This window comes from Macrotis lagotis, chromosome 5, assembly GCF_037893015.1.
Source record: "Macrotis lagotis isolate mMagLag1 chromosome 5, bilby.v1.9.chrom.fasta, whole genome shotgun sequence".
Taxonomy (NCBI): Eukaryota; Metazoa; Chordata; class Mammalia; order Peramelemorphia; family Peramelidae; genus Macrotis; species Macrotis lagotis.
The window spans coordinates 211,911,245-211,931,720 of NC_133662.1; the positions used below are offsets into that span (position 1 = coordinate 211,911,245).

At 35.3% G+C, this 20,476-nt stretch overlaps 1 protein-coding gene across 3 annotated transcripts in view; it reads left to right on the forward strand.

Moving 5' to 3' along the window:
* The window catches only part of GPSM2 (G protein signaling modulator 2), a 78,307-nt gene that overhangs the window by 22,011 nt on the left and 35,820 nt on the right, over positions 1-20,476 (forward strand). For all 3 annotated transcript variants that reach the window (XM_074188322.1, XM_074188321.1, XM_074188323.1), the window contains one exon: positions 14,010-14,331. Coding sequence is in view for 1 of the 3 variants with exons in the window: in XM_074188323.1 (XP_074044424.1) it covers positions 14,270-14,331 (62 nt within the window). In the remaining 2 variants the exon portion in view is untranslated. The remainder of the gene's footprint in view (positions 1-14,009; positions 14,332-20,476) is intronic.

Genomic DNA, 20,476 nt, shown 5'->3' on the forward strand with positions numbered 1-20,476 from the left:
AGAAAATTGTCACATTTCTCTTTTCCCTGAATGGTAAATGAATTATTGAATGATGTCAGAAAGTAGATCTCTTAAAAGATTTTCATGAGGCAGTGTCAGTCTGTGTGTGTGTGTGTGTGTGTGTGTGTGTGTGTATAGAGATATTTTATGCATACATAATTTTGTATATTTTACACATATCACATTTTGTGCAATAGATTGATTTTCTACAGTAAATTTCAATCAGGATTTCTAACAGCAGCTTTTGTTTGACATCCAGTTTTTGAGCTGATTGACCTTGTGGGTATGGTACTAATATAAACCAAAGAGGGAAAAAAAATCAAATTTTATTTAGTGTGCTTACAAATATGACTTAAGTGAAAAAGACTAACTTTTTTTACTTTTTCATTGATTTTTAATAACTGGCACATATTTGGTAAGTGATGGATTTCAGTAGGAATTTGACCAGCATTGATAATAAGAAATAATTTTCAGTTATGTACTTTGACTTCATAAATTACACCTCAACATCCCACTCATTCTTCATTACAAGAAATTTTTTTCTTGGTACAGTACATATGTAAACTCACTTTTCAAACTTTAAAGTACTTTGCAAATAAAACTCAAATATATTCCAAAAATATATTTTCTTTTTAGATTTAGTGACTTGATTACTCATGGTAAGCAATATATCTTTTAGTCAGTAATATAAACTAGTATTGTCCAGAATCAAAAAGAAGCCAGGTAAAGCACCTAAACAAGTATTTCTTTTTTTCTTTTTGTGACTTTCCCCATTAACATTTGAATTTGGTAGAACTCTAAATACCTTTTTTGTTACAAACACTTGTTTATAATATGATGTAATATGTTCTTACAAATATTAGCATTAGCTAATGGTTAGCATTAGCAACAGATGAAGTTTTTATTAGTAAGGGTGAATCAGACTGGAAAATATTCAGTATTCAGAAAATATTGAATGCTTATATTTTTAACCTTGTTTCATTTCTTCTTTAGCTTTGACATTTTAATACTTCCAATACCTATATGTAATATATTTTAACTAGAAATCACTCTTTTATACTTTGAATAAGTCCCAAGAAACTGGTTGAAAGTTTCCTGAAAGGTCAGGAAATATTAATCTTACTAAGAACTTAATATATATTATTTATATTTTAAATTTTCCTCTTCTTAGAGGAAAGTTAAAAATATTTTTTAACTCTGAAAATAATTTTGCAACAAATATTAGTAAGGTTGTATTTGATACTATATTTGTTTATTCAATCCAGGTTTCTTAATTTTGGGGGGGAGAATAGACCCCTTTAGCAGACTGGTGTCAATGAATCCTCTCTCAGACTAATGTTTTTAAATATATGAGATGAAATACATATGAAACTACATTAAAAATACAGTTATCAAAATATTTTTAAAAATATTCATGGACCTGTTGAAATCTGTCACAGGACCCCTTGTTGGGTCCATGGACCCTGGTTAAGGATTTCTGCTCTAAATCAGTACTCCCATTTTATAGGTGAGAAGAGGAGAAAGGGCTTTCCCAAGTTTACACAGGTTAAGGAGCATAAGATTCAGATCAAGATCCTTTCTTTGACTTTAAATCTAGATCCTTTTCTACTACAGTGTCAATAGGCAATCACAATTTCATGAAACCTAATGTAGATTTATTTGTTTGTTTTGCAAGGCAGTGGGGTTAAGTAGCTTGCCCCAAGGCCACAGAACTAGGTAATTATTAAGTGTCTGAGGTCAGATTTGAACTCAGGGACTCCTGCCTCCAGGGCTGGTGCTCTATCCACTGCACTACTTAGCCGCCCCCTAAATGTAGATTTATTACAAGAGAAAAGAGCATGCATGTGGAGTCCAGAGACTTCACAATCTGTACAGAAGTTTGCATATTTATAACAGTAGGACAAAGGGAGGAGAAAACACAAATTTCTACCCAATTGGCCTGGCATGAAAGAAGGGGAAAGGTGCAGTAAAGGTAGGAAAAGGAGAAAACCTCTCCCAAAGGGGAAGAAGAGTCAGCCAATGGTAAAAATAGCATTCTTTTTTCCTTGTGAACTGCTACCATGAAAATATGATCTGCTTATCTTTAAGGGTCCTAAAATTCTCTTTTTCTTCTTTGCTAGCTCCTCTTCTTCATTACCTCTTAAGCTTCACTAAGGGTCTGCCTTTCTCTCTTCTCCATCTCTCAATGCATTTTTCAGCCTTGGTAATCTCCAAAACTTTGACTACTACTTCTTTACAGATGACTCCTAAACTTAACCCTTTAAGGTTCAAGCTGCACAAGCAATTTATCAGTCCAGTGATGGTGCCTGTCTTGACTCCCAAGGACATAATCAGGAGTCTAACTTGGAGGCAAACAAACAAATGGGGGGGGGAGGGGAGGAAGGAATTTCATCCTTGACACATTCAGGGAGTTCTTTACACTGTAGGTCCAGTGTTTCTGGAAAATATGGTCATTCAAAAAGACATGTCCTTAACAACTGTATATCACTTTGGCTTTAAATCATGTATTATGTCTAAATGACCTAGTAGATTGAGTCCTGATTCAGGAAGACCTAAATTCAAAATCAGACTTAGCTATTTACTAGCTTTTTAACCCAGGAAAGTCATTTATCATCATTTGTCTTAATTTGGTCATCTGCAAGTTGAGATAATAATAGCACCTTCTTCCCAGGCTTCTGTGAAGACAAGATGAAATAAGCAGTTTACAAACCTTAAAGCATTAAATAAATGGTAGCTATTATAGTTCATTTAGGATTGCTGAATTTCACATGCAGTGAACATCTAATAAGTATTTTTCATGTAAGTTGATGTTTAGGATTGTCATTTTTATGTCATTTAATAATGTCTAAATTAAGGCTAGAAATATTTAAATCTCTTTACCGTGTAGATCTGAATGACTTTTTAAAAAAACAATTAAAAAACTCATCTCTTTTACTTTAATAATGCTTTATTCAAGTACAGTATATGTTTTGGATTACTTTTTAGCTTTATATATTAGTAAAAGTGGAAATTAAAAAAACATGTAGTATTTTGCTGGTTCTAGAATAAAGGAAAATTTTAAATCTCATATTTATATTACTGACTGTGTCTTTAAATTTAAATTCTTTTGTAAACTGTATTGATATGTTTTCTTTGATATCATCATCATATTATTATTAAGTTCCTTCAGCTCAATAGTTAGTATGTAGTTAATATATTATTAGCTTTATAGAAGTCAAATTATTGCCCCTACTCAAGAGACTTCTGAAAATTAGTTTCTGCTGCATTTTAGAACTTGCATGGTATACTGTTAAGAAATTCAGTTTATTTTTAAAAAGAAATTTATAGTGCTTTATTCCAGTACTTTTTCTGTTGAATGTCATAAACAGCCATTCCATTAAAAGCGAATATTTTATTTTTAACTATTTGATTCTATTGTTTGCTTCATCTGATTCTTTGAGTGCACTTGTCCTGCCTCAAACTAATATTTGATTGCACTTGGAAAGCAAAAAAGTTAGAATGGAATAAAAATAGATCGAAGTAATTATTAAAGGTTTATATTTGGATGGTGTCAGGAGACAATAAATGTTAAGGAAGTGAAATCCAGACTCTAGTAATAGATTAAATAATGTGAAGAGTCAAGAATCTACCATGTACCCAAAGGTGGGAGGGGGATGACTCTGGACTAGTCCCATTGAAAGTAGTAGTTAAATCAACACCTAAAGGAAATTTTAAGAGGGGAAAATAAGGTCACATTGATTTGAGATGCTGACTTTTATGTAGTTGCAGTTTGGGAGTCCTATGTAAAGAGGTGGTAGTCAAAGTTTTGGAGATTACCAAGGTTGAAAAATGAATTGAGAGATGGAGAAGAGAGAAAGGCAGACCCTTAGTGAAGCTTAAGAGGTAATGAAGAAGAGGAGCTAGCAAAGAAGAAAAAGAGAATTTTCAGTTTCAGAACTGGAAAGGGTATAGAGATTATCCAGTCTGCTTTTTTTTCTTTTTTATTGAGAAGGAAGCAAATCCAGGGGTTAAGGGATTTGTTATCCTTCATTCTCAAAGAGTTCAGTAACATCATGAGGGTGATGTCTTGACTTGCTAAATGAATTTTACCCAAGGTGGGGTGGAGCAATGAAGTCTTCAGTCTCATTCAATCCTCTGGAGTCATAGCAGATCAGTGGTCAGGCAAAGAAAGTCAAGACAATTGGTGATGGACCAGGAAGCAATAAGTGACCTTTAGCCTTTCTAAATTAAGGTTTTCCCAGGCCTCAATTTGTCTGAAGCAATGCTTATTCATGACTAAGGACTAAGTAACAAAACAAAAATTATCAAGAATGTACCAGTTAGCTCCTGAAAGATACTCCTACATGAAACCAAGAATACCATAGCCTAAAGAGAACTGATCCACCCTTTAAATCAGGAGGTAAATAGCAGAATCAAGGTTCCTCTAATTCCAGTCAATGAACAAACATTTATTAAGGACCTTCCATGTTCCAGGCACTATTCTGGGTGTGAGGAATACAAAAAAAAGCAAAAACAACCCTTGCCCAGAAGAAGCTTAGAGTTTAGTGTGTGTGTGTGTGTGTGTGTGTGTGTGTGTGTGTGTGTGTGTGTGTGTGTGTGTAGGTAGATAAAAAAATAGATACAAGTGATTTGGAACCAAGGAAAATACAGCAGGGAGATCAGGAAAAGCTTCATGTGGAAGGTGGTATTTGAGATTATCCATGAAGGAAATTAGGGATTTTGAATGATGCCAACTGTGGCAAAAGCTCTGGTAAAGTAGTAATGACCTGCTTTAGGGACATGGTGGCACTGTGATTAGAGAGGAGATGTTGGAGAGTTATTGTGAGGATAAAGATGTCAGCATTCTGATTGGATAGGTGAAATGAGAGAGAATAAGGAGATGATGTTTGTTCTTCATTCTCAAATAACACCATGACATCAGGTAGGTGATGACATGAGAAGCATATGAATTGGATTTGAGTGAGGGAATTCTGTGCTAAGTCACTAGCCTCACTTTCTCCTCTAGAGTCATCTGGATCCAGTGGCCAGAGATGAATCAAGATGACTGGAGATGACCCTGGATGTGAGGCAATCAGGGTTAAGGGGCTTGCCCCAGGGTCACACAGCTAGTAAGTGCCTGAGGTCAGATCCAAACTCCCATCCTCATGACTTTAAGGCCAGTGTTCTATCCACTGACCCACCTAGCTGCCCTAGGAGATGATGGTAACATCACCTTGTCAAACCTGGATGATTGAAGGATTGCAGTTCTTTCTCCAGAAATTGGCAAGTAGAGTAAAAGGAATGAATTTTTGATACAAAATTTGTTATTCTGTGATACTGTATAGGGATGTAGCAGCTCTAAAGCCAAGGGAAGAAAGAGTTTTAAACTTAGTCAATAGTATCAAAAACTTAAACTAATTGTTCTATCTCAAAGTTAAAAGGTTTTGTTGTTTTAACTGACAAATTCCTCTTGATACCAAGAGGAAAGAAAAATGCTTGATTGTGCATCTTCTCTCTTTGATGTCTTTTATGCCATTTTTGGGTGTGCATTGATGGTTTTTGACAGCCTATTCCTATCCATCATGCACTTCTGTGTTGTTCTTTGGGGTCCCACAACTTTAGAGATTGTGGTATTACCATGTTTCACAATCACTTAGCATCCTCATAAGAATATTAGTCTTTAAATGATGGACTCATTCTTTGAGGAGAAGCTTGGGGTCATGAAAAGCAGGTGCACAATAGTTAGTGTTGATATAGTGCTTTAAAATTTACAGAGTTTTACATATAGATTTTTATTTGATCTGTATAGATTTAAGTGCTTTAATTGATTAAGAGACAGATCATTATACTGCTGAGAAGTCCATCATAGCTGATTGTGTGATCACACTGTTGCTGCTAATGTATACAGTGTTCTGGTTCTTCTCACTTTACTGTGTCAGTTTATGCAAGTCTTTACAGGCTTTTCTGAAGTCTGACCATTCATGATTTCTTACAGAACCATAGTACTTCATTACATTCATAAACCATGACTTGTTCGGTCACTTGTACAATGCTTTTGATGACCCTATTACCTGCCCTCAATTTCCAATTCTTTGCTACTACAAAAAAGAGCTATTAAATATTTTTGTACATGTGGGTCTCCCCCCCCCCTTTTTTTTTATCTCTTTGTGATTCAGACAAAATAGTGGTATTGCTGGATTGAAGGGGGTTTTTTTTAGGTTGTTTTTTTTTTTGCAAGGCAAATGGGATTAAGTGGTTTAGCCAAGGCCACACAGCTAGGTAATTATTAAGTGTCCGAGACCGGATTTGAACCCAGGTACTCCTGACTCCAGGGCAGCTGCTGCTGCTGCCCCTAGGATCAAAGTTGTTTTGCATAGTTTTTTACCCTTTGGGCATAGTTCCAAATTTCTCTCCAGAACCTTGGATAAGTTCACAACTCCCCCAACAATACATTATTATTCTAGTTTTTCCACATCCCCTCCTTTTTAGAAAGGTTTTATTTATCCCTCCAACTCAGTCATTTTCCTATTTTTGTCATATTAGCCAATCTGATAGGTGTGAGGTGATACCTCAGAGTTATTTTAATTTGCATTTCTCTAATCAGTAATGATTTTGAGTTTTTTTTATATAACTAATAATAGCTTTAATTACTTCATCTGAAACTGCTCTTGTCCTTTGGCCATTTATCAAGTAGGGAATGACTTGTATTTTAGAAGTGAGCCCTTTATCAGAAACAGTAACTGTGAAAATTGTTTCTTAGGTTTCTTCATTCCTTTTAATCATGGTTGCAATGATTCTATTTATGCAAAAGCTTTTTTTTCAAAAGCTTTTTAACGTAGTAAAAATTATCTTTTTTATATGTTATAATATTCTCTATCTCTTGTTTGGACATAAACTGCTCCCCTTTCCATAGATCTGACAGATAAATTATTCCTTGTTCTCCTAATTGACTTAGGTTATTATCTTTATGTCTAAGCTGTGTACCCATTTTTTTTTTAGATTTTTCAAGGCAATGGGGTTAAGTGGCTTGCCCAAGGCCACACAGCTAGGCAATTACTAAGTGTCTGAGGTCGGATTTGAACTCAGGTACTCCTGACTCCAAGGCCAGTGCTCTATCCACTGCGCCACCTAGCCGCCCCAGCTGTGTACCCATTTTGACCTTACCTTGGGATAGGGTATGAGATGTTGGTCCTTGCCTAGTTTCTGCCACACTGTTTTCCAGTTTTCCCAGCAGTTGGTTTTCAACTAGTGAATTCTTAGCCCAGAAGCTGGAGTCTTTTGGGTTTATCAATCAGTAGTTCACTGTAGTCAATTATAGTCACTTACTACTGTTTTCTTTTGTTCTTAATCTATTCCACTGATCCATCACTCTCTTTCTCAGCCAGTACCAAATAGTTTTGATGACTGTGCTTTTTAATGAAATTGTCTATAACTTCATAGATAGAAATCTCCTGGCTACTTACTAATATGAGAACCATTTCAAAATCTGCAGTTAATGTGAGCAATAGTTAAAACAGTTCCAATCCAACCCCAAAGACCAACTCTGATTATCATGATTTCTTAGAGAATTATAACATAATATAAAATATTTGCCACAAAGAAGAGGACAGAAGAGCTCAGAAACTCACTTAGCCAGAACTCTGAAGTACTACTCTACCCTACTACACTTAGAATTACTTTGCTGCAGGATCTTGAATCTCTTATCCATGCAGAAAGACATAGCACCTAAGGTCTGCACTGCATTAGACTGCAGAGAGTCAATTTGCTCACTGTTCTGGAAGAGGTTGTTGGTTTATTATTAGCATTATTAACTCACAAAATCATTGAAAACAATGAGGGAAAAATGAAATAGAACAGATTGTTAGCTTTTTAGTGCAATCTTAGTCTCATTATCAAGGATGGAAAAAAAAATCTTCACATTTGAACTTTACCACATTAGTTATTTGGTGTAATGATGTAAAGAAGTCAAAATGTCATTTGATACTTAGGTAAAGTTTAGGAGTTCCTCTCAAATACATTAAAAAGAATTTTGTATTATACATAATTTCAAGGCAGGGGCTGATTTTTCAAGATACCTCAAATAAATGAAGAGTACATATAGTCTTTGTCAGAATAGTCTGCATATATCTTGAGTTAATGAAAATATGAGAAGAAAGGCAGGTTTTCACAATATTTTGCAGTAGAGACATCTAAAATATTGGGTGGAATAGTACTTCAGAGTTAAGGAGTTGGAATCAGATATAAATTCTATCTCTTACAACTATGGATAAGTTAGTCAATCTCTCTAAGACTCATTTTCTTCACTTGTAAAATGAAGGGATTGGACTCATTGACCTCCAAAGTCCCTTTTAGCCCTAAAAACCCTATAATCTCATAGATGCAGTTGCCTGAGAGTTATAGAAAATACATTTACCTTAGAGCAAAGGAAAGTCTTTTATTGTTCTCCAGTGACAACTTTACCATCATACAATAATATGTGATAAGTGTAATACCAGAGGCAATTTTATTCAATAGTACTCTGATTATTAGTATTTGATTCACATGTTAAGAACCTACTATGTACTGAACACTGGGCAGTTTGACTAAAATAAAATAGTCCCTGTCCCAACATTCTACTAAAGGAAAATACAGTCTGCATGCAAGTATTAATGAAGCAGGAAAAAGTAATTTCCTAAGGGGGATCAGGAATGCCTCCCAATGCAGAGGGCACCATGGCTGAGCTTTGAAGGAATCCCAAAGTGTTTTATGAGACAGGTATTTGTACGAAGATACGTAGGGAGAGGTGGTAATGCCCTGTTTGATGAGGCATAAAACAGGGACGTACATTTGCCAAAGGTGTTTAACAAAATCTTTCAGGATATTGGGTAAAGAAAATAAATATACCAGGGAGTTAAGGAGGAAGGACATTAGGAAAAGCTTCATGCAAAAAGTGGTGAATTCCTGTACTCTAGGGGTAAGAGATTCTGTGCTGGAAGAGGGATTTTGCTCCAGTCATGTTGGGTACAAACAAAGCAAAGGGACGGATTTGCCCAGTGTAAAGAACAGAGAGAAGGCCACTTTGTGTGGATCACAGTATATGGAATAATGTCCGGTGAGGCTGAAGATACAGATTTGGACCAGATTTGAAAGGGTTATTAAGAGTGAAACCTAAAAATTCATATTTTGTTCTAGAGGCAGTAGGGAGACACTAGAATTTATCGTTTAGGGAAGTGGTGCACTTAAGTGGCAGATATATGGAATGTAGACTAGAGTAGAGGAAGACTTGTTTCAGGGAAACCATTTAGAATGCTATTGAAGGGAGCTGACTGAGGTCTGGGCTAATGGGATGGCTTTGTAAGTAAAGAAGAAAATGACAATGAAAGAAGTTGTGGGGGTTAAGATTGGATTTGTGGAGCAAATAAGATTGAGGAGTTGATACTGAGCTTATAGACCTGAGATACTGGAAGAAAGATCTTGAAATAGACAGAAAAAGGCGGGTATATGCATAGTGCAGTTCTTCAGATTCTGCCTTGGAATTGTGTAGGGTTCCCTTCAGGGAAAGGAGGAAAACCCTCATTCCATCACCCCTTCTACAGGCCACCTTCCTTGACTTGCCAAGTTAGGACTAAGGCAAATCCATTTCCATTTTGTTCCCTCCTCTGGTATCTCTTCTCATCTTCTCTCCCTCCATCCGAACCCTGCTGCCTAATGCCCTGAAAGGACTCCATCCTGAAACTAAATCCCTTGGGATATTAATAATTTATGTGAACTCTTTCTTCATTGATTTACAAACTCCTATTCCATCATACCTTTTCCTATCTCAGTAATTCTGACCACCTCTACTTTCTCCCCAACTTTTTTTTTGACTTATAAGAACCACTACTTCATTTCCATTCTTCTTATCCTACACCACTCTCATCCTGTTCTACTCTAAAATTTTCCACCCCTTCCACATGGTTCTTGTTTTGTCTTAAGCCTTTACCCATGTCTTTTATCTTCCAGCTCTCACTTTACCTCCATTTCCCTGGCTACCCTTTTCTAGCTTGTTATGCTTTCTTTCAGTTGTTCTGATCCAGTGGTTGAAGTACTCCTTGTTCCCTCTTGCCTCCCAGGTTCTTCTACCTCTTTCATTTGAGAATTCAGAATTGCTACCCAATGATGAGTCTGGTAGCTGTTATCTCTTGACCTTCAGATTCTCTTTTCTTCAACGAGTTCAGTATCTAGTTCAGTCTTACTCTTCTGTATTTCCTGCCCTCTAATTATGGAACTTCAGCATATGTATTATTTCCTCAGACACCTTTACTTACCAGTTTCTCAATTTACTCATTTCGCATGTTCTGCTCCTCCATCCTACCTTGACTAAGCAGAGATAGTTATTGCTCTTGCCATGAGCCAAAAATGTTCCACTTTCATATTTATGTAAGAATTCCAAAATTCCTTTATCTATGATTTGTTATCATTTCACTTCTCCCTTTCCCTTGCAACCCCAAATCCTTGTCTTCATTCTGTCTGTGACCTCTAATTCTTCCATTCCCCAGGCCCTAGGCTATCTAGAATTATCACTAAATTTTCTTCCTTTCCCCTTCTTGACTCCTTGGTAAACCAATTCAGTTCTACACTGTCCTTTCAAATTCCTTAACTTATCCTATTCCAATTCCACCAGCCAAGCCTAATCCTTGCATCACACTTCCTCTCCCCCATTTATTTATTGCTTATATTTGCTTCTGAACAGAGACATAGAAAATCAGGAAACCATGCTGAATCCACTACAATTTATGTTGTAATTATGTAAATAATTTCAAATGGGCCTTCACTTTGCCAAGGTAATATATTTCCACCCTTCTAAGTTCACCAAAGAACCCTTTGAAAATTTTTATCATCCTTCCTCAAATCTCTCATAGCTCCTCTTCCCACCTATTCAGTTGAGAATCTTGCCTCATATTTCATTGAAAATTGAGACTCCTAAATTGAAAAAATTGAGAAGAGCTTCCTCTTCTGCTATCCTCATTTCATTACTCAGATGTTTTCTGCTACTTTTTGCTTCACCTCTATTTCATAAGATGAGTTAAACTTTCTCTTTTCCAAGGTGAAACTGTCTACATGGAAAATTGTTCTCAATCCATTTGGTCTTCTTCAGTGGATTGCCTCCTCTGTTATTCCTTCCCTCTCACTAATCTTCAATTTCTTCCTATCTACTATTTTTTTCTTTTGCCTTAAACATTCTTGTGTCCCCCCCCATCCTCAGAAAATCCACTTGAGTTATTCATCTGTGATAGCTATTATTGTCCTATATCTCTTATCTCTTTTATGGTTAAACTTCTCGAGAAAGCTGTCCACAATAGGTACTTCTACTGTCTTTTCTTTTTAAATTTTTTTGTAGTCTGACTTCTGACCTCATCATTCAACTGAAACTGTTCTCTCCAAAAGTTACATATGATATCTTAATTGGCAGATAATATGGCCTTTTCTCAACCCTTATTCTTCTTGACTTCCTGCCCAACTTAGATCACCCTTTCCTCCTGTATACTTTTTAATTTCTTTTTTTGTAGTTTTTTTTTGCAAGGCAATGGGGTTAAAGACTTGCCCAAGGTTACACAGCTAGGTAATTATTAAGTGTCTGAGGTCGGATTTGAACTTGGGTCCTCCTGACTCCAGGACCGGTGCTCTATTCATTGTGTCACCTAGCTGCCCCCAATTTCTTTTTTTTTGTGGTACTACTTTCTCCTGGTTCTCTCTCCTCCCTTCTCTTCTCTGCAACTGTCCCTTCTTGCTCTTTGGCAAATCTTTATCCAGTACTCTGCCTTGGGTCCCTTTTCCCTCTTTACTATTGCATTTGACCATCTCATCAGCTCTCATGGTTTGGTTATCTTTCCAGAGATAATCCTCAAACCTGTTTGTCCAACTATAATCTTTAGACTCACTTGTTCAGCTGCTTACTGGACATCTAAAATTTGAGGCTTTGTTGATATCTTAAACTCAACATAATCAAAATAGAGCTCATTATCTTTGCCTCCCAAATCCTGCCCTCTTCTGAATTTCCTCATTAATGTTGAGAGTACCAAAGTTCTTTCAGTCTCACAATTTAGGTGCCACCCTTAACTTCTTATTCTTTATCCCCATTTGTTGCCAGGTCCTGTAAATTCTACCTTTGTAATATCTCCAATCAGTGAGTTTGTTTTGCTTAACTTATTTTGTTTTAAGGGGAGGGAATTATTTCAAGGAGAAGAATACAGACATTAGAAAGTTAGGAGATAAAGAAAAATTCATCAATAAAACATTTAAAATTTCTTTTAAAATAAAAAAAGAGGCTTAGTAGCTTAGATGCCCTAGTGCTTCCAGGACAAAATGCTAGTTCTACTTTGTCAGGGACATCATAGTCATTTTTAGTCACACATTTTAGAAGGATATTGATAGGCTAGAGAACAGCCAAAGGATGGTAGTCCAACCCTTTCATTTTTGGATGAGGAAACTGAAGCTTAAAAGTGATCACTGATTATTATAGTCTCACTGGTCCCTCCAAATCCAGCAGTCCTTCTACTATACCTTGCCACCCTTTTATTAGTTTCTATTTCCTATAGGTTTATCAAGCACTAATATTTTCTATACCTTTGGTTAAATGTTGAGACAACTTAAATATGAAACATTTGAAAGAGACTCCAGTGAGTTTACATGACTTGTCCTAGGCTCTCACACAATGGCATTGTTGAGAGTTTAGCCCATGTTAGTTAATTCAGATTTTGCACTCTTTTTTACTCAACCCATACTGCCTCTGGTATTGGTGAAGGACTTGAACTCATGTATTTATGAGTTGAAAGAAAAGATTCCTGGCCTATAACAGTTGTCTTTAAATATTTGATATGGAAAGGGAAATAGACTTATTTTGCTTTACCTCAGAGGACTCAACTATGAGTAATAAGTGGAATGGTCAAAGAGTCAAACTTAGATTTGATTTAAGAATACATTTTAAATAGTGGATTTAAAATTTAAAAATTTAAAATACTTTTTAAATAAAAAATTTAAATAGTGAGTTCAGATGTCTTGAGAGATAGCAGTTTTCCCCTCACTGAAAGTTTTTAAGGAAAACTGGATAACCACTTGTCGACTATGTTGTAGAGATGATTCTTCTTCAAGTATAGAGTAAATTAAATACTCTCTGAAATCCCTTTCAGCTGAGATTCTTTGTAGGGGACAGATGGATCACTGCATGTAGAATGACCATCCTTGCTTAGAAATTATCCCCAGGGATAAGCTCTCTTAAGCTGGTCTTGTTTTTCTTAGTTTTTTCCCTGTATTTATTTAAACACGTACTCTTCCCCCCCCCCCCCCCCCGTATCATTTTTCTTTCTTTATGACTGAGAGCAACATTAGGCACTTTCATTGGGGTAGAGGACAGTACTTTGATCCTTGGATGGGGTAGAGAAAAGAACAACAACCATTTGTACAGGCTATGATAGATAAAGAAGAACTGGTCATGTGGGAAGAGTAAGAAATGAAAATTGGGTGGTCTTGGATATCCTGAGAAAGCAAGGAAAGCCCCCATTGAGTTGTGTGCAAACTTGCCATGTCCATCAGATCAGAAATCCACTCTCATGCTGCCTATATACAAACGTAATTAAAGTACAATGAAAATATTTGGAAAACTTGAGTGAAGAAGTAAAACAGTAACAGAACTTAGTGGTTTGGAATCACTTGTTATATAATAGTTAAATCATCATTGTCTTCATAATCATATAAAATATCTAGTTTGTTCTTAAATATCATACTAATGCACTTATGAACATAGCCATCTATAATTATTTCTGACAAAGAATGATGAATAAATTCAGAAACAGTTTGCCAATTAAGCTTGAGCACTGTTCTCAGACACTTGTCACTCAGATGCCTACTTAGAGTCCCATGGTTACAGCTAAACCCTTTTCCTCTGATCTCTTAAGTGATTCACAAAACATCAGTCTTCAGAGCTAGCTATATTTATGCACAGCTCAGGCTTACTATGGATTGTTGTTTTAACAATGGGACATTAAGTCAAGCATCTTGTATTCCTTTTCCAGAAATGCAGTTGAAGTGGAGCTGAAAGGGCCACAGATGTACGAATTGCGGACCCATTTCTGAACCATTAAGCTGTATCTGACATTGACCTCCTTTCATTATTAATAAAGAAGAATATTACAGCAGGAGCTTAGGATGTATTAACACCAACTCATTAATATACTAACCGGACCATGTTCTGAAAACAAGTCTACACATTAAAGGACTTGACCTGGATACAACAAATTTATTTCTTATTTTTCTCTACTGATAATGTGATTCAATGGAGGAAAGTGGTGTTTTGATAAGCATGAGAGAAGACCATTCTTTTCATGTTCGTTACAGGTAAGTCTCTTTCTTTAGAGTATTTTTAAAGATATCATTATTAAAACAATAAATTCCTTCCAATTTAAACTTAAAATAAAGTATTCCAATTTATAAATAGTGTCAAATGTTTATCTTGAATTTATTCAAAATAGTTAAAAAGCTATAATGTATCACAGCTATTCTTTAGGTATATGTCAGTGGAAACTAAGTATAAACTTGGGTATAAAAATAGTTTGGTCTTTGGAAAAGTTACAAAGAAGACTTTTAAAGATGGTTTTTAGCTTACATGTTTATAGAAATGAAAATAGAATTATTTCAAAGCCTTTTTTTGAGAAGAGGGAAGTATGCATCTTATATGTAAGTGGATTAAATGGACTTAAATCTGTTTTATTCTTCTTAAGACTTGATATTTGAAACAGAATTACAGTTAGGAAATTATTCTAATGGCATTAGGGCACTTTAGTTGCTAGTGTTTTTCTTTTTAACCATATGATTTAAAATAATAATGCATTAGGGCACTTCAGTTGCTAGCGTTTTTCTTTTTTAACATATGATTTGAAATTATAATGAATTAATCAGTCGTGTTTTGTGTAGAATGAATATTTATTAGAGGGCTATAAACTATTTTTGATAATTAAATAATTTCTTTTTATGTGTTTTGCTTATAAAGTACTTTTCCAAAGAAGTAGTTTCTATAGAAGTACACTTCATTCAATTGTAAATGAGTATATAATATAGTTTGTGACAGCATTGATGAATTCTAGTCTCATTTTGGGGTAGTTGTTTATTTATAGTTTCAGTGCATTTTCCATTTGGTAACAGATCCTAAATATACATATTCAAATAGCATTTCAGTTTAATGTGGTATTGGGGAATTTGCATATAATCACAAATTTCCTTTTTTGTTTTCAACAATAGATTTTTCTTAACACTTCTAGCTCCTCTACAATGCATTGGTATGAATAGAATATCTATACTTCTCCAAAATTTCATTTGTATAAAACCTAAAAATATCTGTTAATTGATGTTAATTTCAATGTATAGATATACATATATGTACACACACTCATATAAAATAGTTTTATACTATTTTGTCCTTTCAAAGAGAGCACATGTTGAGACTGTGACCTCTATTCTGGGGCAGCCTGTAGTAGTAGTAATGCAGTGACTGTTAAACATGAAAACTTTACGATACATGTATGATATGTGGTAGAATATCTTTTTGCTGTTCAGTTGTTTCAGTCGTGTCTGACTAGTAGAGACCCCACTTGGGTTTTCTTCACAAAAATAATGGAATTGTTTGCCATTTTCTTCTTCTGCTCATTTTACAGATGAAGAAACTGAGGCAGACAAAGTTAGGTGAGTTGCCCAGGATTACACAGCTAAGTGTCTGAGACCAGATTTGAACCCCAGAAAAGGAGTCTTCCCAACTCCAGGCCCCCTCTCCACCTCACCACTTTACTACCCTATTAGAGCATCTAGTAATAGATGAAATCTGTAATACAATAAACATCTTACTAAGCACTGCTATGTGTAATCCTCCATCCTCCGTACCAGTGATGCAAATTTGAAGGAAAAAATAAAACAACAATTCTTGCTCACAGGGATTTATAGTCTAAAAGGGAGGGGCCATGCTTTTTTAGAAATATGATACAAGGTAAAATTCAGAGCAAAAATGAGATTAAATTAACATGCTTTAAGAAAATTTGAGGAGGGAGAGGTCACCTAAGCAAATAATTAATTGAAAAGCTAATTGAGAAGTAGCACCTCTGAGAACCCCTCTACCAAACTCTTCCAAATAGAATTTTTAAAATGTACCTAACTGAATAATTTTGGAGAAATCCAGAAAAGCCACAGTTAGTTGTCCAGCACACTTTGGCATAGGGAAACAGATGAGAGATCTAGGGACAGTAAGGAGAATGCTACAAGCGGAACAGTTCATTATCCAGGGAAGAAGGGCTATGCATCATGGCAAGAGCAGGCCCCCAGGCTATAGTTCAGTTGAAAAATGGCAGCTTTGTTGTCCACTACTGAGTTCCAGTTAGGGGTAGATGAAGTAGGTGATAGTATTTGTAGGTTATTGTTGTTTTTGTTCATCTTTCATTCTAGAAGAGGTAGAGAAGCCCCAGGTTGTGTACTGAGAAAGGAAGAAGTTCAGAAGCAGCTGTTGACTCCAACTTCAAGAACAGAGAGGGGTCTCAGTCCCAGCGTGTCATCCAAATTGCAGAGGCATCACCATGGCAGAAATCCCATACTAAAAGGAAGCATACAATTCTGCCATTCCAGCTGTCTGACATTAACTGAGTTCACAGAGATCTATTGTTGGTCAGAGCCAAACCCAGAGCAGGAACTTTGAGGGCTCAGACAGGGGGTGCAGCAAGATGTTTCCTGGATTAAATTACTTTGGGAGTACTGAAAGTTTGCCAGGTCCCTGGCCTATCCCTGAGATCCTGGAATAGGGCAACATTCAATATCCCAAGAGAGAATCCCAAGACTTTCTATCCAAAAGGGCTACTAAGCCCAGTCCTGATGTCAAGTATAAAATCAAGAAGTAAACTGGAAGAATGAACAGAAATAAAAAGAATCTCCCCAAAGAGCTGTTTTGGTAGTAAGGAAATTCAAAACAACCCAGAAGAAGAGAATGACTCCAGAACATCTTCAAGGAAAATATCAGAAAACAACACAGCTTAGGCAAAAATTCACCTAAAACTCCTAGAAAAGAGGAAATGAGTTTTAAAATTTTTAGAAATGTTTTTATAAATGAAATGAGAGTGCTTGAGGAAGAAATTAGAAAAGATATTAGAGTCATGGAAGAAAGAATTGGAAAGGCATCTGCCTGGAATAAGAGTTACAAAATCTTGCTCAGACAACATTAGAATGAAAATTTTAATGGATCAAATAGAACCAATGACTGAAATTATAGAAGGAAAGCACTGGGAAAGAGGGAAGGGAGATAGAGGTATGAGGATTTTGTTACAAGCCCATGGTATAAGCAGTCACAGGGTAGGTTTCAGTTCATATGCTTGTTTTTGAGTTTTCCCTCCCCCCCAAAATGATGTCTTTATTTAATATTAGTCAACTGTAAAATTAACCAGATCATAGATATTAAATATTTTTGTTTAAGGTATAGAAATAATATAGAATAGAATGTTATTGTTGAGTCATTTCAGTAGTATCTGATTCTTCAGGACCCCATTTGGGGTTTCCTTGGCAGAGTTGCTGTATTGCTTGGCCATTTTTTTCCAGCTCTTTTTGCAGATGAGAAAACTGAAGCAAACAGAGTTAAATGATTTTGTCTAGGGTCACACAGCTGGGTCTGAGGTCAGATTTGAACTCAGGAAGATGAATCTCCCGACCTCAAGCCTAATTCTCTAGCCACTGCACCACTTAGCTTCCAGAAATAAATAGAAGCATATTATTATATCGCAGAAAGCAAAAACAAAACATATGAAGTATTAAGTCAGTCATTAAAGAAATATGTTTAGGTTATAATTTATGGAAATATTTTCTTTTTGCTAATATTTAAAATATTTACATCAATATTTATTAAGAAAATTCTTCTATGGTTTTCTTCCTCTGTTTTTGCTCTTTCTAGTTTAGATATCAACACCACAAGAGGAATTTAGTAGGACTCCTTCTTTGTCTAGTTTTCCATAGAGTTTATATAGTGTTGGAATTATTTGTTCTTTAAATGTTTGGAAGAATTCACCTGTGAATCCATCAGAGCCTAGAGATTTTTTCTTAAGGGATTCATGGATTGTTCAAGTTTCTTTGGTTTATTTTCCAATATGGGGTTATTTAAACATTCTAATTTTTTGTGATAATATGGATAATTTTTGTGTACATTTGTACATTTGCTTAGGTTATCAGATGTATTGGTATGTAATTAGAGAAAATAACTTCTAATAATTGCTTTAATTTCCTCTTAATTGGTGGTAAATTCACCACTTTCTTTTTTTGATACTGGTAATTTTTCTTTAATCAAATTAATCAATAATTTATCTCCCCCACCACCATCTCAATAAGACCAACTCCTAATTTTATTAGTTTAATAGTTTTTGTACTTTAAATTCTATCAATCTCTTCTTTGATTTTCCAAATTTCCAATTTAGTGTTGAATTGAGGATAATATTATTTGTTCTTTTTTACTTCTAGTTTTTTAGTTGTTTGCCCAATTCATTGATCTGCTCTTTATTTTATTAACATGAGCATTAAAAAATATAAATTTCGCCCAAGTAGTGCATTGTTTGTATCCCATAAGCTTTCATATATTGTTTCATTGTTGTCATTCTCTTTAATGAAATTATTGTTTCTATGATTTTTTTCTCAGGAAGGCTTTCCCAATCCCTCTTAATTCTAGTCCTGTGTTGATTACTTCATTACCTTTTTAGAGTGATTTCTGTGATTCATTGAGCATAAAATTTTAAACTTTACTTATCTGACCATTAGGTAACAACATGAAAGACTTGAAAGCATTTTAAAAATGTTATATTTTGTACCCATTTGGAAGGGAGGAAAAAAATAACATCAGAAAGAAAGTTGACTTGAAAATTTCTTTCTTTGATGTCATAAATTTGATTTAATCCAGTAGCCATTTAAGGGCCTACAGTATACTATGCAAGGCACTGCTTTTCAAGAGAACTTTTTATTCCTATTGGAAATACTCATATACCATTTTACCAGTTTTCACTGTTGGTGATGTAAATCTCAATAGCTTATAAATTCAAAAGATTAGATCATTTAAATTGGTTGAGTTATATGAAACTACAAAATTCTATTTGTGGATTCTTTGTGTTTTTCTACATGGAAAGCTTTCTTTTTTATCTGAAAAACTTAGAGTGCCACATTTCATAGCACTGATCCAAACCTGTCAATCCATAAACAAGGAAACTGAGTCCCAGAGAGCAATTATGATTTGTCTCAGTCATGCAGGAAATAATGTATTAGGATTTGAACCTAGGTGCTCCAACCCCAAAGTTAATGCACCTTTTTTTTTTTTACTACATTATCTATCTCCTTATAGTATTCATAGATAGAAGGTTCCTTAGATTATTTAGTCATTCCCCTCATATTGCAAATGGAGAAACTAATAACAAGAGAGGTAAAATGAAAGTTTTACCAATAGTAATACTTAAGTCTAGGCTGTCTGATTGCCAGTGCAGTACTTTTAAGAGAAGAAAATAAATCGGACTATCACTCAGGCATTTTAAACAATGTGGTAAGTGCAGGGGAAATAGAACTAAAAGTCACTAGTCAAAACCTCTCAGGGAGCTTCCCTTTAGTTTGGGGGATAGAATACATTCACTGATAAACACAGGATAGACAGAAAGTAAATAAACAAAAGATTTGTGGTTGGGAATTGGGAAAAGTCTCTGGAAGAAAGTGACCTCTGAGCTCCTCCAAGAGGAAGAGGTGAAGAGGGAAAGCATGGCAAAGACCAGGGACAGATTGTGCATGTCACTGGAGAAACATGGGGAAAGGTGAAATCCTGTGTAATCTTCCTGGAGAGATTGACTGTAACTAGATTGTGAGGGGCTTTTGATGCCAGACAAGGGAGTTGTTATTTGATCCTTGTTCAAGAGGTTATTAATTTGGGGTCTGTGGTCAGATTCCAGGGGGAATGTGTGTCTGTATCTGTGGTTATCACTAACCTTTGATTTCTTTGATCATCGTATTTTATTTTACAACTTTAAAACATTGTTCTGAGTGTCTTGGATATAAAAAAGTTAATCCATGCTCTTGAAGCAAAGAGAGCCATGAAAAGGTTATTTGTTTTTTTGTTTTTAATTAATTTATTTCTTTTTGAATTTTATAATTTTTCCCTTAATCTCACTCCCCCCACCCCAGAATGCAGTCTATTAGTCTTTTCATTGTTTCCATGCTATACATTGACCTAAGTTGAGTGTATTGAGAGAGAAATTATATCCTTTTTTTTAAAAGATTTTTCAAGGCAATGGGGTTAAGTGGCTTGCCCAAGGCCACACAACCAGGTAATTATTAAGTGTCTGAGGTCGGATTTGAACCCAGGTACTCCTGACTCCAAGGCCAGTGCTCTGTTCACTGCGCCACCTAGCCGCCCCTTTGAGAAATTACATCCTTAAGGAGAAAATAATAAAATATAAGACATAGCAAAATTACATAATAAGATTACGGTTTTTGTTTG